Consider the following 26,101-nt stretch of genomic DNA (forward strand, 5'->3'; position numbering starts at 1 on the left):
GAGCCTTGAGGTGAGGAAGAATGTTTTAGGCCTACCAGAGTTGCTCCTTTAATCTAACAATACAATGCTTATCTTTATAAAAAATAAAAAAACGAATTTGCCTCCTTCTGTACGCCTACATCTGTATAGCAGTAGTAGCCTATCTGTGACAAGGATAACGAATGCATGTCGGGAACATAGCGCCTGCATATCTCTACCTTTCCATCTGCCTCTAGGCCTAGGCTTCTCTTCCTTTATATCCCTTTTTAAAATATAAATATCATACAGTAGACGTCTAGGCCTATAGGCCTATGTGCATGCATACAATGCCCTAACGCATTTAGCGCTCAAATCTCTAACATCTGAGRTGGACAATTATTGTTTTAGGAAAGTAAAAAACAATAAAACAATAGGCTATAAAGTTTTTAATATGCTACACATCGAAACACAACGTTTTTTTGTAATTYGTTCTAGGCAGTTTAAAGGTCATGTAACTGTGGATCATTTTGCCAATATCGCTCGTTTATTAATGGCGCTGGCAGCAACCCGTCTGAGATTTCTTTCTCTCTCAGATCTGAACGGGTCTCTCGGATCTGAACTGACAAGGGTATGTTTGGGTCTATTTTCCCACGGGTCTTACTGTTCTCGGGTCCATTTGGAACTTTACCACAAAAAATTATAATATATATATATATATCGGTCAGGTGGAAAAGCCACGGTTCCATTTCTGAATTGGTCCAACTTTTTGGACCTGTGAAGACCTCTACTTTGAGGCCCCGTTTCGGTGTCAGTCACTCACCAGCACGACCACATAGAGCGCTCAGCAGTGTTCCCCAGGGAAGATGCAAAGGCATTTCAGGTCCACACTGCATCTGTTGTTGAACAATTTGGACAGGGTGTTGCTCAACTCCATGCCCAGTTCATCACCACCCCAAAACTCTGTTGTGGCATTGGCAGAGCTAGGTTAGGGACAGCAAGAGGGCGACTCATCATAGATGACTCGTTACAACACTACGTCCAGAGTCCCTCATATTAGAATTATACTGTACTCGACCAGAAGCAACAATGCACTCACCAATCAACAAAAACTCCAGGTAGACCTCATCTGGGACAATTATTTCCCGCAAAAAAATAAACTAAACATGAGCATGTAGCAATATCTTTCAGAATGAAACCTACCGATAAACCATGCATAATACACACCTTTTCGGCCTCACTGACTTGTACAGTATCCTTGATGCGTCAACACTTTTTCAGCTGTCTCACGTCATCAAAGAGCGGCAAAAAGGCATAGATAATATATATACATTTATCTGCTTCTTATTATACCTCAGTGCCTGAACCTATTTAGATTGTTCCTGGATCAGTGTAGAAATCAACACAGTTCTACCATTCGATTCTACTGCACAMATTTTTGTATGTATTTTTGGACCGTTTGAATTGGTACTTTATAGCCTTTCAGATAACATGTAAATGAGCTTCTTACGCATTCAAACTCAGACATTTTTTTTKGTAGATTTTTCTTCGACTACTGCTATGTTTAATTTGGACATATTTTTATGAACAAAATAGCAATAGCTATTTCTCAAAGGTGAGGAAAATAGATCTRCTAGGACTACTTTATCGTGCAGTGGGAGTTTAAATTGATTTAGCTACATAGCCCAAAGACCGGCAGATGGCGATATTGAGTAGTTTCATCTTACCGTCCAAATGGAATACACGCAGCCAGCTATACACTCCTATCCCCCATGGACTGGTTCATACATAAAACATTTCTTCCTCAACTYGATTTAATGGCGAGAAGGCGGGGATAATATGTGTACTTTCTTTATRAAACACCCCTTTCCACAACCATGCTAGAGCGCCTAATGCCTAGGAATGCTAGTCCTGGTGTCTAATCATTAAGCTGATTCTGGTTTACTCCAAATAGAAAACGCAAATGAGAGTTTCTATTGGACAAATTCAGGTAGGTCCCTCCACGTTTCATCTGCTTCCGTTTGGTTCTTAAACAGTAAACGTTAATGAATACACCCCTAGATGTTGTGTATTGCATTCAGCCAATCAGGTTGCAGTAGTCTGTTGTTTACCCCTGGCTGAATACAGGGCAGATCATCAGGAAGTAGCATTAGCCRCTAGCATGGTGGTGAAAAAAGTATTTMATAAAGAAAGTATGTATATTTTCCACGTTTTTTACATTCCTTCTCGCAATTAAATCGAGTTAAGGAGGAAATCAATGCATTTGCAGCCGGATTGGAGAATGTTTGATGTACGAACTGGTCAATATGTATGTACTATATAGACAGCTGCATGCCTTTGCTTTGGACGGTAAGATGAAACGACTCATATCGCCATCTGTCGGTCTTTAAACTATTAGTTACGCTGATATCCTAGGTCAGTTTTTAGTAGATTGGTAGGGAAATATGTTCCTAGATCTGCTTGCAGAGGCAACAAAGATACTGTTAACTAAGGGGCAACCTCAGGTGTTTGGAACGCCAGAGAACCTTGGAGCTCACATAAATCTTGTGCATGGAAGGCAGGCAGGGCACTTCCTGTTGTTTCCTTGCTTGCCAAAGAGCTTTCTAGATTAAGTAATGAGGGAAACGGGCACCCACCCAACCAGGAGGTCTGCACGTATGGGAATTTCCATATGAATAACCGGAACATCGAAACCAAGTGGTTTAACGATGGACTCGACACGTTAAGTGTGAATCGTGATTCGTGAGACACATAGAGGGGGTGTACTGCTAACTAACCCYACGCTAGCAAGGATAACTAGTTAGCTAACTATCTACAATCAACTACGACTTGCTGTTGTGAATGGTGTACCCTAGCTAACGTTAGCGTGCCATACAATCAAAAAGAAGATTATTCTCTGAAAATTCTTTCCTCGACCACGAAAGGGGTGAGTTGAAATCATCATGGTTGTTTCTAACGTTACCTAGCTAGCTAACTAAATCAGCAAGCTTATTACTAGCTAAATCAAGCCACCAAATCTGTGAAACAACGCTAATCCTTGGACCTACCTAGACACAAATGCACTAGACTACACAGTGCCCCCCCCCCCAATCCCCTGGCTGTCTCCCACATACACTACAGAATAGTAACCTAGTGTCTGCCTACTACCTAGCTAGCTAGCATTAGATTCTGAATCTGACMGAATCGATATGATTTTCATTAGTATAGCCAGCTAATGAACCATGTTACTTTGCAATTCTAGYTCAATAACGGTGATTGTGACTTGACAGGTCAATTTACAATTTTTATTCCATTTTGGTCATTTTACTATTACTGCCAGTGGAATTTTTTGTTAGGACAATCTCCAAATGAATAGATATGGTTGCAATACCGTCAAAACCAGATCAATGTCGCCATCTGMCGGCCTTTTGCCTAGGATTGCATCTACAGCTGCAGGAAATCTTTAGGATTTCTAGTGCGCCAGAGTACTTATCTGCTATGGGAATTCCATACTGAAAACTTTATACAAGGTTCTTGATACAACCATTTTCTGTTTATTGTTAATCGAAATACAACATTTTAACAATTAAACTAAGGACAAGACTGACCATTGTGATCAACACAGCAAAGGCTTACTACATTAAATCTAGACTATTAGATAAGACCCTAGACATGCTTATGTAAGCCAGGGGCTGCCAGCARAGGTTATAAATGTAAATCACATCAGCCTGTTAATTAACTTCTATTTCATCCTACTGAGCCACATCCCTCCTCCACTCCCATCTTTCACTCCCGTTCTCCTGTGCTCTCTTCCTCTGTGTCTGCCATCATTCCTTGGTTTTATTAATTACTGTTGGAGGCATCCAAGCAGCAGAGCGTCCTGCATTCCCACAAATCATTTATTAAACTGATGCCTCATTCAGCTGTATAGCGCTCATACAGTATAGTGCTCACAATCCAATCTTCCATAATGGTTCATTGGTCCATTGAAGTTGTTAGTGTCATATCTATTAGACATTACGTTTATTAATACTGGAGTCTCAGTTGAATTCTGAGACTTAGGCTAAATGTGTGACTGTTGTCAACTATTGCTGTCTTGAACGGCAAAATAGAATGGCAGTTTTGTGAACGGAGTTCCTGCTGTAAGACAAAGACGATACTGTAGTCAATCAGTTCATTCAGGATAACAGCCTCGTGTCGTTCGGTGGTGGCGTTTATACACTCCCACTTCTAGTCAACCACAAAAGAGCATTGATTTAGCAGATAATAGCTAATCGATGCTTGCCTAAGTGTTTTTCTTGAAAGTACAAATCCCGAAGCAGCTATAGTGAATTCATTATGTAGCAACGTCCTTGGTAACAGATTGTCACTGGATTTATGCAGCAGCAAGAGATGTTTATAGTACCACGTTTCTGTGAGGTTCCTGACTTATTGGGTTTCAATGGAACAGTAGTTATGATGTAGTACAATAGATACTGTTAGTTTTGTTCACTCTATGGGAGCGACACGCTCAGTCATCTCTCAACATTGATTCACCTACGGGTTGTTCTGATACAATATTCCCGAGGAGGTGTGGTGTATGGCCACTATACCACGGCTAAGGGCTGTTCTTAGGCACGACACAACACAGTATATWCCACAAACCCTGAGGTGCCTCATTGCTAATATAAACTGCTTACCAAAGTAATTWGAGCAGTAAAAATAAATGTTTTGTCATACACATGGTATACGGTCTGATATACCACGGCTGTCAGCCAATCAGCATTCAGGGCTGGTGGGTGGTTTTTGACAAATTCTTGGGATTCCTYATGTTTTACTCATTGTTCGAAAAACATTTGGTCCAAATTGATGATGGGTATTATATGTATTGAATATTATATGAATCCTATACATTTAAATGGCCAATTTGGGTGCAATCAATTATCTTAAATTCTCAGAGATCAAATTATATTTCAACAAAATAATTTGCAGGAATGCTAATCTTATCTGTTTCTAACTACAGAAACGATTTCAGGTCAATCTGAGATGGTGGGTGTCATGGCTTGGAACGACCCCCTACAAGATATTAGCATTCTGGAAAGCAAGTTTTTTTTTAACCTGAAATGCCTCAAACTGAATAATCCATGTTATGGATCACATCAAAGGCCTTTCAATTGTTGTCAGTTTGACAAAACGAATGATATGCTTTCATGATGAACTAGGCTAACACGGAACATTCCACAGCTGTGCTTATCAAATCCATAGAGGGATCCTTGCATTCTGGCTATTAGTTACGCACGACTTGCGTGATGGGAGTGTTGTAGTGGTGTGTGAGAGGGAGAGAGTGACACACTGACCTGGTGAATTAGCTAGATGCCGTTAGTGATATGCTAACACATCCAGGCTAACAGCAGCAGATCGTAATGCCTGGTGCTGAGTGAGGAAAGTGACGTCCATGGTCAGACTTCCCACCCACTAACCATCAGGAGAGCACTAAAGCCTTTTGTGTGTGTAGGCAGACTGTCCAGAGTCTGGGGCTAGGCACTAACCAGGGTGCTATACTGTAGTGTATGTGGGAGACAGCCAAGGGGATGAGGGAGGGCACGGTGTAGTCTTAGTGCATTTGTGTGTGGTAATGTGTTTAGCACAGGCCGATTGTCACTGGGGCTACACACTCACTGGCCTATATCAGTGCTGCTGTTAGGGATGCCCGAATAGTGTGCTTTTACAAACATGATATAAAAACGGTTTTGGCAGGAATATGTCAGTTGCATCAGGGTTCSCCGTAAGCCGATTTGGCTAAAACTCAATTAAGCTAGTATGGCTAATCATAAAAGTGAGATTACATAGAAAATACCAGTGAATTGGCCACGTGGATGGATGAAATTCTGACCTCTTATTGGCCAGATTTCAGAGGGGGGAGTTTTCCCTAGCCACTGTGCTTCTACATCTGSATTGCTTGCACTTTGGGGTTTTATGCTGGTACCTGTATGAGCACTTTGTGACAAATGCTGATGTACAAAAAGAGCTTTATAAAACACATTTGATTGATAAATACATTTGAAAGGGAGTGTGTTTATTTTTGGAATAGTCAGCTGTTTTTAACTTGTAATGCTGTTTCTTAATATTTTTGGAGATATAGGCCATTTTTATTACCCTGACTTCCTGTTTCTAGTGAATGTGGGCCAAAACTGACCGCAGGGACATTTTGACCAGGGTAATTGAATTCAAAGACTTTAGAATACTTCAACAGACCAACAGGAACTTCCTAAACTCTCCCCCGCCGTCTCTTCTCTCACTCCCTTTGTCCGTTATTGTCTGTTTGCACAGACGATTGATTTGCATGTCAAAGTTGATACGTCGCCACAGTTCAGATGAGTTTAGATTAAAAGCCCACACATTATCTAGGTGTCTATAGCCTTTTCATTTTTTTTACAGTCTACAACACCACGTTCAAACAAATAACAGAAAAGAGACCACATTACAACAATACTGTCTGCACAGACAGTGAAACATTGACGCCTCACTTTCTTCTCTCTTCCGTATACACCTGTAGTTTCTCACGTCCCCCCTCTATATATTTACACTACAACGACAGCTCATACCAACAACACAGGAAATGCAATGCAACATTGGCACATCAGACATCACTTCATTGACACACCTGTATCTGTAGCCTACCCCTAACCGTCCAAACCCTTCTCTCCCAGCAGCATGCGGCGAGAGCTGCGGCCGCTCTAGAATGAAGAAGAGCCCGGCAAACCGTTGCAGGGACATCGAGAGGCAAGCCGGCTACCTGCAGCCCGAGCACTGCGCCCCTCCCCCAACCCTCCCCCACTCCGACACCATGTGGTTCATCCGCGACTGCTGCGGCATCGTATGCGGCGTCATCACCTGGTGCCTGGTGTTCTACGCCGAGTTCGTGGTGCTCTTCGTCGTGCTGCTGCCCGCCAAGAACCTGCTCTATAGTCTAATCAACGGGGCTCTGTTCAGTACCCTCGCCTTCCTCGCCCTGGCCTCACACACCCGGGCCATGTGCACAGACCCGGTTAGTCTGGCTGTCTCTGTCTGCCAGTGATTCTGTAGCTTTGTTCCAATTGTCTCTCCTTCCCCCAAAGTGTGCACTTGTTCACGTCCCTTCACTGATTTAAAAGGAAATTACTGGAATTAAAAACATATGGTGGACATTCCCACTAGCCCATGCCTCCACCAATCCAATGCTTTTAGATTTGTGGGCAGTAGTGAACGAGTGCACACTTCAGGAGAAAGGAGATATTATTGAGACTCACCTAGTGAGTGGACTCTCAGGCGAAAATGTCAAATGTAGAGCTTTCAATCTTGAAATAAGTTGTCTTCCCAAGAAAAACTGTGTATTGCTTTCAGATATGATTGAATGCCCCTGTCCTAACCCGTGCCTCTCTCCCAGGGTGCGGTGCCTAAAGGGAACGCGACCAAGGAGTTTATCGAGAGCCTGCAGCTCAAGCCTGGTCAGGTGGTCTACAAATGTCCCAAGTGCTGCAGTATCAAGCCCGACAGAGCTCACCACTGCAGGTTCTGTACAGGAGCCCTGTCCCATTCCACTTGTTTTCTTCAAATGTTCTTTCCCGCCAATGTTGTTCAGCCTCAGCCCTGCTGCATTACTTATACCCACTGGTACTTACTAGATGGCTAAGAAGGAGTTCCCCGGACTTTGAAGTGCTTTGAACCTAGTTTCAAGGGACGACAAATGGCTAAAAACAAAGTTGAATTAGGAAAAAGGAGCAACACTTGGTATTTATATTTGATCAAAATAATGTCAATTGATGTGACATACTGGATGGAATCATGATATGTATACTATACACTTGTTCCACCTTCGGAGAATGCCATGTTATCAGAGCACCTCTATTTAAGCATATTGCAGCCTTTGCAGCTCCATAGGGCAGATGACTGATTGATGATGTCTCAGGGCCTAGTTGAGATGTCAGTCTGCTACCCTCAGATAATATTCGTCCTCTGACTCCCCTGTGTGATGGAGAGTACAGTCCAGCTCAGCAGCTCATTCCCATCTCTCGCCTCCATCAATGTCAACATGGTGTTTGTCCCAAATGGAACCCTATTCCCTATATAGTGCACCTCTTTTGGCCAGGGCTCTGGTCAACAGTAGAGCACTACATAGGGAATAGAGTGCCATTTGGGATGGAGACAGTGTGTACCGTGCAACTAGGAGTGGTGTGTCTCTCCCCTCTCTCTCTCTCTCTGCTGCGTTGGTGTGTGTTTTTGAGTTGACGGATAATTAACTATGCATTCTGGCTGGTCTTCATACACCCAGAAGGAGCAGCGTGTGTAGGTCACGGTTTGGACCATATTTCCAGGCCTCTTCTGTATGTGGCTATACCCTGCTTTCATGTCATCTCCTCGTGTGCGTGCTCCTCGTAGTGTGTGTAAACGCTGTATCAAGAAGATGGACCACCATTGCCCATGGGTAAACAACTGCGTAGGAGAGAAGAACCAGAAATTCTTTGTGCTTTTCACAGTGAGTGTGTAGCCTCGAGCGACTCCCGACACGCTGCGATTTACTCGAACACACATTCACTACACGCCGTCATTCACTCACATGAGATGTTGCTGGTGTCCAAGCATTCACACCTTAGTTAACGCTGACTAATTCAACTGTCCATCTCCTCCTACAAACCTGTAAGCTTTCCCTCACATTCACCAATGCATCACATTATTTAAAATCTTGACAAAATAAGAGTTGCATTTTCAAAATAAGAGTACTGCACGGTTAAATAATGTAATGTAATGTTACTACGATATTCTTTGTCTCCCTTCAGATGTACATTGCACTGATATCCCTCCATGCCCTGGTCATGGTTGCCTTTCATTTTATCTTCTGCTTTGAGTCAGACTGGACAAGTGAGTACCATGCTGTTCCGCTATGTATTAGCCAAATCCACTATACTGTTTTTAACTTTGCGTGGTAAGTCTGCAACAGAGAAACACGTTTAATGGATTTGGTGTTGTGGTTTACATTTTGTAACTATTTATTTCCATTTCTTCAAGTGTCATGTTGTCTTCCTCTCCAGTACCCAGATTGTTCTCCTTTCACATCCTTTGATTGGCTCACTTTGTTAGAGCATGACTTAATTGGTCAATTTACCTGATACATACAAGATTTCAACTTTTGGCTCACCTTTCCTGCCCCCTGAGTCCTAAGATAATACTTACCTGATGAGAGGGAATCCAGCCCACCTGTCCTCAGCTTCCAGACCATCAGTGCCCTCCAGTTTAAACCTTTCTCTCCCTTCTCTCCTCCTCCCTCCCTCCCTCGGCCCTCCCAAGAGTGCAGTACATTCTCTCCTCCAGCGACCGTCATCCTCCTCATCCTCCTCTGCTTTGAGGGACTCCTCTTTTTCATTTTTACCTCAGTGATGTTTGGGACCCAGGTCCATTCCATCTGTTCCGATGAGACGGTACGTGAACTGAACACACCACCAGCATTCCTTTGCTCCCATTCAGTCCCTCACTCAATGCTCCTCTCTACCTTCTTACCTGTCGCTGTTTAGCAGGGTTGGGGTCAATTTCAATTCAGGAAGTAAACTGGAAGTAGAATTTCAGTTTACTTCCTGAATTTAGATGGAATTGACCCCAACCCTGCTGCTTAGTGCTTAGATTCATATTGCTCGTAGCTTTATTGAGGGTCTTAATAGAACTGTCCCAAAGATGTAAGTAGCCAGGATTATGTTGAGACATCGTTATTGCCCCTGCTGATGTTTTGCATGTTGTTGGATCTTATCTACAGGGCATAGAGCAGTTGAAAAAGGAGGAGAGAAGATGGGCTAAAAGGACAAAGTGGATGAACATGAGGGTGGTGTTTGGCCATCCGTTCTCTATAGCCTGGCTAAGTCCCTTTGCAACACCTGACCACGGGAAGGCAGACTATTACCAGTACGTTGTCTGAGACGGGAAGCCATGCTCCAGCAACCGTGCTACCAGCTTGTCTTTCAGGGTGCGGACGGGCGATAGTCTTCCCTCCGCCTGACTTCACTGAGCATGAACTCTTCTGACACTCTTTTTCTTCTTTTCTGTTTTTGGTCATTTTTCTTTAAAAATCTTTATCTGCTTGTTTTGAATACCTGCCCCTTTTTTTTTTTGTTGCCTGGTGCTGATTTGGATATCTGTATTAAGTATAATCTATTTTCCCTTCTGTTTATAATCACTGCCAAGCCCTACAAAACTATGAACTGTATAATGCCTCTCTGCTTTTCTCACGTTTACCATTGAAGAAAGCACTTACTGATGTAACCTGGCCAGAGCCTGTAGCTGAGCTGGCTAAAAATCTGGGCTTTGCCTTTGGGATAGAAACGGAAATGGAAATGCTCTTAAACCCAAAGTATTTCCTGTATTTGGTCATTTCCTGTTTAAGGACTAGGTCTAAACAAAGCAAACGCATGAGCTGAATTCATATTGTTTTCTGTCCGCTGAAAAGCCAATCAGTTCCGAAAGGCAGATTTTGTCTTCCAATGTTGCAGTACCTCTGCCTTTCCGTAATGTAGCCTAAATGGTGTAAGCTATAGCTTTGGTGCCAGTGCCACACTGTACTAACGGCCCACAAGGCTTTGCGGTTTAGAACAGCCAAATCTTTTCCTGCAAGCTGCAGATTCTTTGCCTTATAAGACAATTGCAATTGGGTAAAGAGATTTTTGTAACTCTGTAACCTTAAGTTTAAGTTGAATAGGGTATTTGCTTCCTGTCACGTCTATGTGCAGGACGAGTCCCCTCCAAAATTCATGACAGGATGAAGATGAGGTTGGGAACAACAATGGCTTGAAAGTCCAACTGTGGAACCGGCTGGTGGCAGTGGATGGTTCTGTTGTTCCACTGTGTGGCATGATGTCTTACTGGTTGGTGTATGTGACAACTGTTTCTATAGAAAAATGATCACGATGCCCTCTGAGATTTTTCAATTGGTCACCCAATAACTAGAAAACTGGTCAATGAAATGTACATATTATTTTAAACTTTTTTTAACAGAAGCATGCACCTAAGTGTAATTCCCTGTGTTCACTTAATGGAATTTGTAAATGTCATGTCAAAAAAACTGGTTATCGGCTTGACATTCTGTTTATGAATCTGGCACAGCTAAGCTTTTTGGAGCAAACATTGGTGACGCAATTTAGGCCAGTGGAACATGTGCATTGAAGCCTGAAAGACACTGCCTGGAAGTAGACTTTTTTTTTTAAAGTCTCCATTGTGTACAATGCTAGCTAATTCAAATTTAGACACAGACCGGTCTCCTAGATACATAGCAGTCGAAGTAGATTGCCTCGGGGCAGTTAGGCATCGATTGCAAACAATCGAGCCTCATTCAAAGCAGATACTTCAGTGAAAATGCCTTTTTGTCTGTGAGAAAATTAGAACACAATCAATTATGTGCACGAGCCTTACTGTAGAAAGAATATGGGCTGTTGGTGATGAATAGAACGACTATGGCTTGTGTCCCAAATGGCACTCTGTTCCCTATATAGTGCACTACTTTTGGGCACAATATAGTGCTGTAGTGTACTGTGTAGGTAATAGAGTGCCATTTGAGAAGCAGCTTAATTTATGTGGAATATTTTTGCTGCCATATTCTCTGGTTTTACGACCCACACTGTATGAACACAATGGTTATGTATTCATCAAACTAAATTGTTTGCTAATTTTACATTTAGAATACAGAGTGCATTGGCACGGCATGGATGCCATTTGAAGTGTGTATGGACCACATTTATAGATTTTTATGCTATATTATAAAGAATCAATTAAGATTGAATGTAATGCTACTTTTAGTGACTTGTATTGTGAAAGTCGCCTTTTCTAAGCAGTTTTTTTTAATCGAATGGGTGACTTTAAAGTTTAAGATGCTTCAGTCAAATCTACTACTGTGTCTTTCTGATTTGATGCACATTTATTTAATTTTAAAGTGGTACACTCTACCTACATCTCAATACTGCCATCTCCTGCTCTAACCGATGAACCCGTATTATCTCTATGTAGTGACTATCACATATCTCATCAAATACTGTGATTTAAAGTTGACTATCTTATCAGAATGAATGCTTCGCCAACAAGACTGATTATTTTATATTTCAAATGTGCTTTTGCAGCTCATTCCAGTGTACCTTTCCAACTAATTATCAGCTGATCATGTACAATATCCGTATGCTTCACAGGCATGTATTAATTATTTGTAGATCTGTGTACTGGAGTGGGAAGTTCTTGAATCTGATTTATGTCTGTCTGTGCCAGAGTCTCTTTGAGGAGAGACGGGTGTAATAAGGGTATATGAGGTTCCGTAGGAAGAGGCTGGCTTAAAGCTCATGTTACCCTAGCCCCTTTCATTAAAGGTAGACTCAGCTATATGACATAGATGCACAAAGTAAAACCGCATAGTGGGTCAATTTGTGCAACAACTAAGATCGTTGGAAGAGCGAGGCTAAACTCCATACTGCTGCGAACCCATGCACAGATACTGTGTGAGAGTGAAGTTTTGCATCTCACTCATCACAATATCTGTGGTGCTGCTTGTGGCAATGTCATTTAGCTCAGTCTACCTTTTTAATTACTATCAATCGGATCAGAAGCGCTAAGACCGAGTCCTACTCATTAATACAGGATATGCTGGGAAGTTGTCAAATCTATCCTATTCTGACAAAGGGACTTGTATTCTCTCATGTCTCTCTCTTTATACACTTTTTAAACAAACACACACACACTTGCTGTAAATAGATTATTCACAATGTGCATCTCTTTGAAATGTTTATCCGAATGCAAAAGTTTAAGTTACTTTCATATGGAAATTATTTACAATAAATGTATTGTTTTTTTCCCGAAAATGGTCGTCCGTCTGTCAACATTATTTTGTCTTAAAGGGATTGTTCACTCAATGTATTTTAGTAGATAAAGTGAGAGTTTGAGTGAACTATCCCCTTTAAGACTGTATCCAGGTAGACACTATACTGCACCTGTGGAATCGGGAGTGTAGTGTTGCATTCTGAATGACCTTTATGTGTTCATAGGCCTATTTTCTCTGTACAGTTTCAATTTATTGTATGCCTTACTTGGTATGCTTATAGCACACTGGCCTTTGTCGGAGTCAATTTATGAGCGAATCTGAGAAGTTTACTGGACTGTAATCTGATAAATGCTGCCTGGATGTGCATCTCTTTCCATTGATGGTCGTTTAATTTCATTAGTCATTTAGAATAATGAATCATTTATCAACATAAAAGTTCACTTTCCTAGATGAGGTTTATTCAATATTGTGCACCATCAAATTGAAAATATTGACACTTACAAATGTTAGTTTAAAATAGGTTGTTAGACTAGATATGGTTCATAAAAAGCGATTTAGGTCTGCCCAAACACCTGTTTCTCTCTGCATCTGTTGTCCAAGAAATGATGACAGTTTGTCACACACAGACACAGCAGCAGTATGTGCAATCTAATTCTATTGGCTAACAGCCATTTTCTGAGAAATCCTCACTTGTCATACACAACTTACTAAGAGCCAAGCAACATATTCAAAGGATGGGGAGGTGGATTGTCCAAGTAACCATTTCAAGGATTCTTAATAATACATTTTTATTTATAATACATTCCCTTTCTTGATTCCTCTTGTAGGGCCCCCGTGCTGCACTAATCAGGAACACAGAGTTTATCAGGTCAGTCATATGCACCTCCCAAACTAATCTCTACAGTTTATAATATCCATATCTACAGTATACTCGTTCAAACAAATGTGACCCATTCAGGGGCTGGCGACAAAAGAAAAGTTTCATGTAACCACTATTCTAATGCATTTGATTCCTCTTGCCCTCGGTGACAGTGGCTTCACAGGTAAATGTTTATCGCCAGTTATGCCTGACTGGAGAACACAGGAGAAACGTCGGCGCCAATGTCTCCCGTCCTGATTCAATAGCATAGATAGTCACATTGCCAGGGAAGTAGATGACATTACATACAAAACCTGCAGTCTGTAATGTACTGCAACTGGACGGAGAACCGATTCCATAGTGTGCGTTCTTCTGCATTTACACAGACATATCATCATCGTCTAATAGATACAGTCAGAATACAGGTAGCTACTATTAGTTGTTGCATGCATATGATGTGTATAAAAAAAAAAAACCGGCAAAGTTTGATCGTATAGGAAAGTTGTAAAGTCATACTCCTGTCTACAGTAACGTTTGTTGTCGGTATTACGCACAAAACCCATTTCCACAATAGCACATCACAGTGTTAAGGAATATCAGGGAAGTACACTGTTGGGAGTACAAACATGCCTGTAATAGAACACCACTTTCTGTAGTTTGGTTCGAAACCCCACAACAACATTTGACCTTTTGGAAGTCTTGGAAGATGCAGAGGGAGGGACTGTGCTACGGGATAGTTCCCTTACCCCGAGGATAACCTCACACTGGTTTTAATTGCAATGGAAAACTAGGATGGACATTGTACATGACACAGGTCTACAGCTGAAAAGCAAAAGCTGGTGGCACTCAATTAAAAGGCCAGACATTGGAGTAACTGTTGTTTGGACACCCTATTAAGTCAGAATTAAGTCAAATTAATCTCTTCTGCCAAAGGGAATAAGCGATAGTTCACTCCAAAATGTAAGTTGAGGTCCGACGTGGGCTAATGTCAAGAAGTCCAGGCCGTCTACTGTGTAGATCCAGCTCTGTGCCTCAAATCCAAATGAATTGTAAAGACAGGCACCCTCTAAAAAGTATTAAGTTAGACAGTGCCTATCCTTTCCAATCATTGGAGTTTGTCTCATCTTGACATTAGACCACTTGAGGTTTGAAAATGTCTTACATATTTTGATTTTGGAGTGAACTAAACCGTATCACTTTACAGGCAGCTGAGAAGGTCACTAGGATTTTTTGGGCCACTTAGCAGATTGACTTCACATTGCATTGACAGAGCCTTGCTGTGGTTACAGTGGATACCAGGCAGGATCAACATATTTGTGTACTTTGGTTTGATTTATTAGGGTTTAGACCTAGTTAGGAACTTTCTTTTAGACATTTGCTATAAAAGGCAGGCAAGGCCAAACCTCCTCAGAATCCACAAAACGTGTGAGTGTCAAGCACTCAATATATTCGGCTACAAACATGATACAACAGAAGTTCCTATCAAGGCCGTGACGTGTATTCTCTGAGCCACATCATGTATGAACACTGTAATAAGCTATGAGAATATCTATGCGTTTGCTGTATTTGCGCATATCTAGCAGTAGCAGCATTTGTGAGACTTATCACTTCGGTTCACACGTCACCTTGAACACGCAATGACGCAATGTTGGTGTGGAAGTCTACAGTGCGTGTCATGTTAGGATAGGTGAGCAAAATAAAGCTTTTATGTGATCTGAAGCCGAGTGTAAGCATGGTGAAGAATCGATGGCAAGCAGGATGTCAAAGTGTTTCAAACCATAAATCCCTGTATGTTCCATACATGGTATGTTTTGACAGTGCTTTACCTTCCAAAGTTGCCATGACTGCCATTCACCCGAGAAATGCTATGGTTTGTCACAGATAGTAGGCTATAGGTTGCATTACTGGTTTCGTTCTATATCACTTAATGAGTTGTGCCTTCCGACAGGTTGTCATTCGTCCTTCCTGGCTCGGTCGTTGGGGGCCGCCCTCTGAAGCACCAGGAGGCCAGAGAACGTGAGGGAGATTCCCACCCACCACAACGCAATCTGGGTCTCCCCGAAGATAAGCTGCCCCAAAAAGGCCTGTGGCACAATACAGGTATTTCAATTTAGTGCACCATACATTACACTTACTTCTCATACATTACACTTCTCTGTATTGTTGACAACCTTTAAAAAGGAAAATCTGTGTTACGTTTATTAATTCAAACCATACACTTGTAGGCTATTAGGCCTATACATTATTTACAAGTAATTTGAAGTGTCTTTTCCACAGGGAAACATGTACTTACGGAAGATACGAAGTTGGAAGCGGTAGTGGTCACAGTGGTTCGGGTGGAGGAGGAAGAGTACCGGAGCGCCTTGGCGAGGAACGTCCACATCACAGCATTACAGGTGAAGAGCAGCCCCCCACAAAGCAGCCTCAGTGGGATGTGGAGCTGAAGCAAACACACACAAACAACATGAATGAAAACAACGTTGTTTTGGACTGGAGTCACATCAAATAGTTGAGCTGCATTCCATGGATTTGAGGCCTATTTTAGTTATTTTTCTTGATAGATATATATATATATTTTTTTACATGCATTTACCTAACGACTATACAAATAAATAATATGGCTAATAAATCAACCTTAAAATCATGTCACCACGTACCCAACGTCATGAAGGTCATTTTAAGCAGCCCAATTAACAATACGATATTGACATTGAATGGAAAATTGCCCATGTGTTAAACCAGACTCGCATTCGGCCGCAATAAATAAAATGATAGACTACACATATGAAAATATCTTCGTTTAACACAAACATATATGATGTAATACTGCACTAGGTATCTCGTTCAATCACGCGTGTACGACACGAGCTTGACAGACAGCATGCGCCTGTCCAGCAGAGAGAGATGCTGATGCTGAGCGCAAGAGCTGGAATCTGGACCCCTAAACTCATCACTGGAAAACCCAAACTTCCCTTCTCGCGGACGAATTGCTTTGCTAACAAATTGACATCTACATTATTCAAAGCCACCCAAATCCCATCGCGTTAATAATTCAGGCACTTAAACGGCGGCGATTCCTCACCCAGTCACAAGCGGTGGTTTCGTCAGGTTGTCTAAATTTCCGCTGCTCTCCCCATGTTCGTAGCCCCGTTTCACATACACCTTTTAGGTAATCGGCTCCAAGTGACAGCTTTGCAGATGAAGATGCGACAGCCCCGAGAAACCCCGCCAGAAGCGCATAGAAAACGCCGGGGAACATATTGACAACCGAGGCACATATTTTTCTAATCCATCACATTCCTACAGCGGTATTGAGCTGAGAGTGCGGGCAGAATCTGTAGGCTACTTCCTACCAACAACCGTCCCGAGGCAGCCACACCAATCAAAATACTTTGTCAGCGGGTAGGTGCACGACGTGGTTGGACAAAATAACTCCACAGCTGTGTAGCATTGTGGGATGAGTAGTTTATTCAGCGGCATCACGTGTTTAGGAATTCTGTTGATATTGGATAAGAATCTATTTCTTTCAGGAATCTTTAGGTCTGTGAGTGACTTCTCGTCCCTCAAATGCAAGACCCAATTAATCATAATATAAATCAAATTGTATTAGTCACTTGCGCCGAATACAACAAGTGTAGACCTTACAGTGAAATGCTTACTTAGTGCCCCTAACCAACAATGCAGTTAAAAAAAATATGGATAAGAATAAGAAATAAAAGTGACAAATAATTAAAGAGGAGCAGTAAAATAGCAATAGCGAGACTATATACAGGGGGGTAGCGGTGGGTAATATGTACATGTAGGTAGAGTTATTAGTGACTATGCAAAGATGATAACAACAGAGTAGCAGCGGGATAAAAGGGTGGGGGGTGTGGGGGGGCAATGCAAATAGTCTGGGTAGCCATTTGTTTAGATGTTCAGGAGTCTTATGGCTTAGAGCTGTTTAGAAGCCTCTTGGACCTAGACTTGGCACTCCGGTACTGCTTGCCGTGCGGTAGCAGGGAGAACAGTCTATAACTAGGGTGGCTGGAGTCTTTGACAATTTTTAAGGCCGTCCTTCTACACCGCCTGGTATAGAGGTCCTGGATGGCTGGAAGCTTGGCCCCAGTGATGTACTGGGCCATTCGCACTACCCTCTGTATGGCCTTGCGGTCGGAGGCTGAGCAGTTGCCATACCAGGCAGTGATGCAACCAGTCAGGATGCTCTCGATGGTGCAGCTGTAGAACATTTTGAGGATCTGAGGACCCATGCCAAATCTTTTCAGTCTCCTGAGGGGGAATAGGTTTTGTCGTGCCCTCTTTACGACTGTCTTGGTGTGCTTGGACTATGTTCGTTTGTTGGTGATGTGGACACCAAGGAACTTGAAGCTCTCAACCTGCTCCACTACAGCCCCGTCGATGAGAATGGGGACGTGCCCGGTCCTCTTATTCCTGTAGTCTACAATCATCTCCTTTGTCTTGATCACGTTGAGGGAGAGGTTGTTGTCCTGGCACCACACGGCCAGGTCTCTGACCTCCTCCCTATAGACTGTCTCTTCGTTGTCGGTGATCATCGGCAAACTTAATGATGGTGTTGGAGTCGTCCCTGGCCGTGCAGTCACGAGTGAACAGGGAGTACAGGAGGGGACTGAGCACGCACCCTTGAAGGGCCCCTGTGTTGAGGATCAGCGTGGCGGATGTGTTGTTACCTACCCTTACCACCTGGGGGCGGCCCGTCAGAAAGTCCAGGATCCAGTTGCAGAGGGAGGTGTTTAGTCCCAGGGTCCTTAGCTTATTGATGAGCTTTAAAGGCACTATGTTGTTGAACGCTGAGCATCCGAGGCGTTTAATATACCTTTAATTAGTATGATTAATATTCAGAATATTAAATTAAATTAAAAGCCAGACATTCTATTTTAGTCACAAAAATAATCATACATTAGGCCAGGGGTGGGCGACTCCAGTCCTCCAGGGCCTGGAGTCACACTTTTTCTCCATCCCTAGCAAACACAGCTGATTAATCAAATTGCATTCTAAACTGAAGATCATGATAAGGTGATTATTGGAGTCAGGTGTGTTAGCTGGGTCTGGGGCAAAACTGTGACACCAATCAGGCCGTCGAGCAGTGGCGGATTTAGGTATAGGTGACATGGGCAGCCACCCAGGGCGGCATCTTGCCGGGGGCGGCACGGGGCGGGCACAAAAAAAAATTGGAATGGTGACATTTGCGCGATCGGTTTTCTATCGCGCATTTGCACGTCGCGTCAATGATATCATGTCCCCGTGTGGGACTGTGGCTCAATTAACCTTGTCGGAGTSGGCGCCCTGATTCTAGTTTGTGAGCTAGGCAGGTCACTGCCTGGAAAGATCTCCCACTGAGAAGTACGAGATGGGGAGGGGAGCGGGGGTAGGTTGACCTCAGGTCTCCCCACTGGAAGCCCGAGGTTGTGGGAGCAGGGGAATCTATCAAATCGTTCACCTGTAACTTTGTACAAGGTGGGGTTCGCCCAGGGAGCCATACAAGCTAGAACCGCCACTGCCCTCGAGGACTGGAATTGCCTACCCCTGCATTAGGCAATAGGCAGGTTAGCCTTACAGCCTACTACTTTCTTAATCTACTCGATTTTAATGTTGGGTGGAGTGGAGGATCAATGCTAATGTAATGTCTTTGAGTGGGGCAAGGCAGGGCTACTCTCAGTAAATCAGCCCAGTAGCCTATATTGCATGCACACACACACTCACTCACTCACACAGCCCAATCCTGATCCAGACAGTGGGGCCCTCAGAATAAATGTCCCCTTCAGCATACTGATGACATGGATCATAGAGGTTCATTACCTAAAAACTCCACCTGTTTCCGTCCCAAATGGCACCCTATTCCTAATATAGTGCACTTCTTTTTACCAGATCCTTATAGGCTCTGGTCAAAATAAGTGCACCCCATAGGAATAGGGTGCCGTTTAGGACGCATACCCTGTCTCCTCAACAAGTGGAGGGGAGAGTGACGGCACTTAGTTCAGCCATATCTCTGCCCTTCAGATTGATGGAGCTGTCACAGAGGGAACTGGGAGAAGACTTGAAATCCTCATTATGTGCAGACAGAGAGGGAATAAAGTATCCGCTCCTCCCATTTCTTTATCTATTATCAAAGAAGAATCTTATCTGTATTACAGATTTGAGACTGTATGAGATCGATCTAAGATACCCCATCTGAAACAATGATTTATTTATTTTTTATTTACCCTTTATTTAACTAGACAAGTCAGATAAGAACAAATTCTTATTTACAATGACGGCCTACCCCGGCCAAACCCGGAGAACGCTGGGCCAATTTTGCGCCCCCCTATGGGACTCCCAATCACGGCCGGATGTGATACAGCCTGGAATCGAACCAGGGTGTCTGTAGTGACGCCTCAAGCACTGAGATGCAGTGCCTTTGACCTCTGCGCCCCTTGGGAGCCCAAACATGAACCTAACAATGCTATGAATGCTTTCCAAGGACCATCAGAATAACACTGGGCCACTGTTTTTCTCAGCTGTGTCAAGTAGTTTACTTTTGTATGGATTTTTGCACAGTGCCTATTTAATTAATAATTCTAAGGTCACAAATTGTTATAGACTCAAGCTGAAACAAACCTTATCCATCCATTCCCATTATTTAACTGATCCTACCTCTGGCCAGTAGATGTCTCTAATGTTCTTCAAGCAACAGCATATCTACAGAAATCAAGCAGTTAATGAGTTTTGATTGCAGACATCTTCCTCAAATGTATGCAAGTCAGCATGTAAACCTAGAATATGTGATGCACTTCAGAAGTGACTGCTTGGATAAACTGAAAAACAGGCAGAAAATATTTCTGGAACCATTATAAAATGGACTGTTGTTATTATTAGTCATGTATCATAAAAAATATTACCTCAAATAAATGTGATTATAAACGACTGGTGGTTTGATTACTTCGGGTATTTTATCTCAAATATTTCCCTATTTTATCTGTAATATCTATTATCTCACCATTATGTTATTTGTGACTAGTCACGTCAAAGCTCTCCTCTCATTAGGCCATTAGGTTCATTCTCCATCATCATGTCTCACTGGGGCCTCTTGACAGAGACAAGTCTACCCAGCCAGTCATTAGCAAGTCATCATCGCCACCCTCAGAAAATAATACATTTTAAATCAAGGGGCCAATTAAATGTCATCTTCACATTTGAATGTGCATGCTTGTGGAGAGTGTACGGCTGTGTACCAAATGGCACCTTATTCCCTATATATGGGCCCTGTTCAAATGTAGTGGACTATATACTGACTGTACAAAACATTAGGAACACCTGCTCTTTCCATGACCAGGTGAATCCAGGTGAAAGGTATGATCCCTTGTTGATCTCACCGGCTAAATCCACTTCAGTCAGTGTAGATGAAGGGGGAGGAGATAGGTTAAGGAAGGATTTTTAACCCTCGAGACAATTGAGGCATGGATTGTGTGCCATTCAGAGGGTGAATGGGCAAGACAAAATATTGAAGTGCCTTTGAACAGGTTATGGTAGTAGGTGCCAGGCGCACCGGTTTGAGTGTGTCAAGAACTACAACAGTTTCCTGTGTGTCTCAAGAATGGTCCACCACCCAAAGGACATCCAGACAACTTGACACAACTGTGGGAAGCATTGGAGTCAACATGGGCCAGCATCCCTGTAGAACGCTTTCGACAACTTGTAGCGTCCATGTTCTGAAGGCAAAAGGGAGTTTAACCCAATATTAGGAACGTGTTCCTAATGTTTTGTACACTCAGTGTATAGTTTATAGGGTGCCATTTTGGACACAGATTATGACTCACTGAGGTGTCGAGAGAAAGCTCTAATTGGGATCCTGTTCTTGTTCATTGGGAGATAAGAGTCCACAGAGAACAAACTAACGCTCACAACTGAGGACCTGTCATGGAGCTTCCTATCGATATCCATTAGCTGAAAAGGCAGCCATGTTTTCCGTTTACAATCCTAACTTTACAGGACGGGCTAACTAGGCTGACTTCAAGGTGAAGGGACCAAGATCATTCGTAAACTACAACTTTGACCTTAACCTTTGCCTCAGTATATGGGGCCAATTTAAATTTCATATTAAATGAGGCAATCTTTTATTATGCTTGTGCTTATAGTTCCGACAGTGCAGTAATATCTAACAAGTAATCTAACAATTGCACAACAACTACTTAATACACACAAATATAAAGGGATGGAATAATAAGGGATGGAATGCACCTTTTCAGGGAAGTCAGGAACTAATACACACCGTCAGTTAGGAAAGCAAAGGCTAGCTTTTTCAAACAGAAATTTGCATCCTGCAGCACTAATTCCAAAAGGTTCTGGGACACTAAAGTCCATGGAGAATAAGAGTACCTCCTCCCAGCTGCCCACTGCACTGAGACTAGGAAACACTGTCACCACTGATATATCCACGATAATCGAGAATTTCAATAAGCATTTCTCTACGGCTGGCCATGCTTTCCACCTGGCTACCCCAACAGCTCTGCACCCCCGCAGAAACTGGCCCAATACCCCCCCTCGCTTCTCCTTCACCCAAATCCATACAGCTGATGTTCTGAAAGAGCTGCAAAATCTGGAACCCTACAAATCAGCTGGGCTACACAATCTGGACCCTCTCTTCCTAAAATTATCCATTGTTGCAATCCCTATTACTAGTCTGACTCTGTCAATCACCGTATTCTTATCGGCAGACTCAACAGCCTTGGTTTCTCTAATGACTGCCTCGCCTGGTTCACTAGCTACTTCTCAGATAGAGTTTAGTGTGTCAAATCGGAGGGCCTGTTGTCCGGACCTCTGGCAGTCTCTATGGGGGTGCCACAGGGTTCAATTCTCAGGCCGACTCTTTTCTCTGTATATATCAATGATGTCGCTCTTGCTGCGGGTGATTCTTTGATCCACCTCTACGCAGATGGCACCATTCTGTATACATCTGGCCCTTCTTTGGACACTGTGTTAACAAACCTCCAAACGAGCTTCAACGCCATACAGCACTCCTTCCGTGGCCTCCAACTGCTCTTAAATGCTAGTAAAACTAAATGCTTGTTCTTCAACCGATCACTGACCGCACCCGCCCGCCCGACTAGCATCACTACTCTGGACGGTTCTGACTTAGAATATGTGGACAACTATAAATACCTCGGTGTCTGGCTAGACTGTAAACTCTCCTTCCAGACTCACATTGAGCATCTCCAATCCAAATTTAAATCTAGAATCGGCTTCCTATTTCGCAACAAAGCCTCCTTCACTCATGCTGCCAAAGATACCCTCGTAAAACTGACTATCCTACCGATCCTTGACTTCGGCGATTGTCATTTACAAAATAGCCTCCAACACTCTACTCAGCAAATTGGATGCAGTCTATCACAGTGCCATCCGTTTTGTCACCAAAGCCCCATATACTACCCACCACTGCGACCTGTATGCTCTCGTTGGCTGGCCCTCGCTACATATTCGTCGCCAAACCCACTGGCTCCAGGTCATCTATAATTCTTTGCTAGGTAAAGCTCCATCTTATCTCAGCTCACTGGTCACCATAGCAACACCCACCTGTAGCACACGCTCCAGCAGGTATATTTCACTGGTCGTCCCCAAAGCCAACTCCTCTTTGGCTGCCTTTCCTTCCAGTTCTCTGCTGCCAATGACTGGAATGAATTGCAAAAATCACTGAAGTTGGAGACTTATATCTCCCTCACTAACTTTAAGCGTCAGCTGTCAGAGCAGCTTACCAATCGCTGCAACTGTACACAGAGCCATCTGTAAATAGCCCATCCAACCAACTACCTACCTCATCCCCATATTTGTTTTTGTTTTTCTGCTCTTTTGCGCACCAGTATTTCTACTTGCACATCCTCATCTGCACATATATCACTCCGGTGTAAATTGCTCAATTGTAATTACTTCGCCACTATTGGCCTATTTATTGCCGTACCTCCTTACTTCATTTGTACACACTTTTTACAGATTTTTCTTTTGTGTTATTGACTGTATGTTTGTTTATCCCATGTGTAACTCTGTGTTGTTATTTTTGTCGCACTGCTATGCTTTATCTTGGCCAGGTCACAGTTGTAAATGAGAACTTGTTCTCAACTGGCCTACCTGGTTAAATAAAGGTGAAATAAAAAAATAAATAAAAAAGAATATGTACATATAAATATATGGATGAGTGATGACCGAGCGGCATAGGCAAGATACAATAGATGGTATAAGATACAGTACATACGTATGAGATGAGTAATGTAAGATATGTAAACATTATTAAAGAGGCATTATTTAAAGTGACTAGTCAATGTAATTGTCTGTCTAATTTCCAATCTAAATGGGGTGATCTTAAAAGATGAGATAATTTGATAAGGTGAAAAAGAGGCAGACTTAAGATGAGTAGAGATTCAGTGAAAATGCCCTCTACATTTAATTTTTTTACATGTATTCTAATTTTCTCTAATTTTCTGTGAGTTCTCTGCCAAAGAGACCATACAAAGACAGAGCGGGTCTCCCGAGTGGCGCAGCGGTCTAAGGCGCAAGAGGCGTTACTATAGGCCCGGGTTCGATCCCAGGCTGTTGCAGCCGACCGCGACCGGTAGACCCCCTTGGCAGGGTTGTGTTTCGGAGGACTTCGTATGGGAGTTGCAGCAATGGGACAAGACCGTAACTACAAATTGGATATCCCGAAAAAGGGGTGAAAAGTAAAACATTTTTTAACAAAAATGGGAGGTTTAATTGTGCTGACGTTGCTTCCAGGGGCAGTTTGGAACTCGGTAGTTGTAACGATTGTCTTGAGGAGAGAGATTGGACCAAGACGCAACGGGTAATGAAGACATGATGAATTTATTAAACAAGACGAAAACGAACTACACTTGATAATTAACAAAATAACAAAACGACGTAGACAGACCTGAACTGGAAAAACTTACATAAACACGCAGAACAGAACATAGACTACACAAACCGAAACAGTCCCGTGTGGCACGACAAACACAGACACGGAAGACAATCACCCACAAACAAACAGTGAGAACATCCTACCTTAATATGGTTCTCCAAATCTAGAGTGGTCAGGAACCCGGTGCGAGAAACAGTCACTAAATCGGCAGAACCCAGAAGATGAGGCAGACCACAGCAGTACTAGAGATGGTGGTTTAAATAAAAAATAGATATTTCCAAAATACAAAGAAAATCCACAAAGTGGAAAAACAGCCAAGGGAAAAACAAACCCAAAAGACTAATTACAAAATACCAAAGAGAACAAAACCAGAGAACCTCTGGAAAATCCAACAAGAGAAATATATTGTTCACAGACAAGGCTGGGCTGGGGCTGGGGCTGGCTGGCTAACTATACAACACTGAGCAAGGAACTGAGGACACACAGGGGAATTACTAATACTAACAGGGAACACAATATCAGGTGCAAACAATAATTAAGAGCAGGGAAAAACAAAAGGTACAAAAAAGGTGCAATGGGGACATCTAGTGACAAAAAACAGAACAGTCCTGCCCAAAACCTGGACAGAATCCCCCTCTCTAGGAACGGCTCCTGCCGTTTTCCTACCAGCCTTCTCAGGGTGGAGGGCCCTGAAACTTGACGAATGAGGTCAGGGTCAGTTGTCCTTGGGCAGGAACCAGGAGCGCTCCTCGGAAACCGTAGCCTTCCCCGTCCAGCCAGTACATGCCAGGACCGCTTGCACCGGGCGGGAGTCCAGTTATCCGGTGGAGGTGGTAAAGCCGACTTGCCTCCGATGACAACGGGGCGGAGGGGGAGGTCTGCCGTGCCGGAATAAGGGAGAAAACAACCCGGTTTAATAACGACATGTGAAATGTGGGTTGATTTTTAAGGGATCTGGGGTACAAGTGCAGGCGAAAAGTAACGGGATTGACTCTCCTGGCAATCTTAAAGGGTCCGATGAATCTCTGGGACAGTTTGCGAGACTCCACCCGTAGCGGTAAGTTTTTTGTTGAGAGCCCCCCAAACTTCCCCTTTTTTTTTCTTTTTTTCGTGGCCGGTGGTACAGGGTAGGACCGGGACGGCGACGTCTGTTGGCTTGTCGTTGTAACTGCTGTGAGGACGAGAAGATTAAAGACGGGCCTTCTTCACGTAAGCCGACAGCGTCTGATGAAACCTCGAGGCTGAAGGCACTCTGACTTCTGCCTCCTGGTCCGGGAACAATAGAGGAGCATAGCCAAACGACACTCGTGCGGGGATTATACCAGTGGAGGAGGAGCCACAAGGTGTTCTGCGCGTACTCGGCCCAAACAATGAAGGATGCCATGTGGATGGGTTTTGTTGGAAACCATACATCCTGAGGGTGGTTTCCAGCTCTGATTCATCCTCTCAGTTTGGCCGTTGGACTCCGGATGGTACCCTGAAGATAAACTGGCCGTGCCCCTATGAGTTGGCAGAAGGCCCTTCAAAACCTTGAGGCGAACTGGGGACCTCTGTCGGAAACCATATCTTGCGGATGCCAAAGAGCTCGGAACACATGGTTAATCACCAA

The 26,101-nt window shown here is 43.2% G+C and overlaps 2 protein-coding genes across 5 annotated transcripts; one reads left to right on the plus strand and one right to left on the minus strand.

The window, feature by feature from the left end:
- Positions 1–2,078: 2,078 nt before the first annotated feature.
- On the plus strand, positions 2,079–12,775 carry LOC111954964 (palmitoyltransferase ZDHHC3). 4 transcript variants are annotated; one of them, XM_070436230.1, is made up of 7 exons: positions 2,079–2,147; positions 6,627–6,961; positions 7,340–7,464; positions 8,332–8,428; positions 8,730–8,811; positions 9,238–9,368; positions 9,698–12,775. In XM_070436230.1, the coding sequence occupies exons 1-7, from the start codon at positions 2,117–2,119 to the stop codon at positions 9,854–9,856; spliced, it is 960 nt and encodes a 319-aa protein (XP_070292331.1). In that variant the 5' UTR covers positions 2,079–2,116; the 3' UTR covers positions 9,857–12,775. The 4 variants fall into 4 exon arrangements, with proteins under 4 accessions (XP_070292331.1, XP_023830712.1, XP_023830714.1 ...); XM_023974944.3 differs by lacking the exon at positions 2,079–2,147 and adding an exon at positions 2,210–2,304; XM_023974946.2 differs by lacking the exon at positions 2,079–2,147 and adding an exon at positions 2,357–2,881 and having other exon boundaries at positions 6,624–6,961.
- A 2,409-nt stretch (positions 12,776–15,184) lies between these two features.
- Positions 15,185–16,950, minus strand: LOC111954742 (transmembrane protein 42). The gene is made up of 3 exons (XM_023974644.2): positions 16,675–16,950; positions 15,886–16,032; positions 15,185–15,676 (listed from the first exon to the last, which is right to left on the minus strand). The coding sequence occupies exons 1-3, from the start codon at positions 16,849–16,851 to the stop codon at positions 15,545–15,547; spliced, it is 456 nt and encodes a 151-aa protein (XP_023830412.1). The 5' UTR covers positions 16,852–16,950; the 3' UTR covers positions 15,185–15,544.
- Positions 16,951–26,101: the final 9,151 nt, after the last annotated feature.

This window comes from Salvelinus sp. IW2-2015, linkage group LG30 (assembly GCF_002910315.2).
Source record: "Salvelinus sp. IW2-2015 linkage group LG30, ASM291031v2, whole genome shotgun sequence".
In the NCBI taxonomy this organism is placed as follows: domain Eukaryota; kingdom Metazoa; phylum Chordata; class Actinopteri; order Salmoniformes; family Salmonidae; genus Salvelinus; species Salvelinus sp. IW2-2015.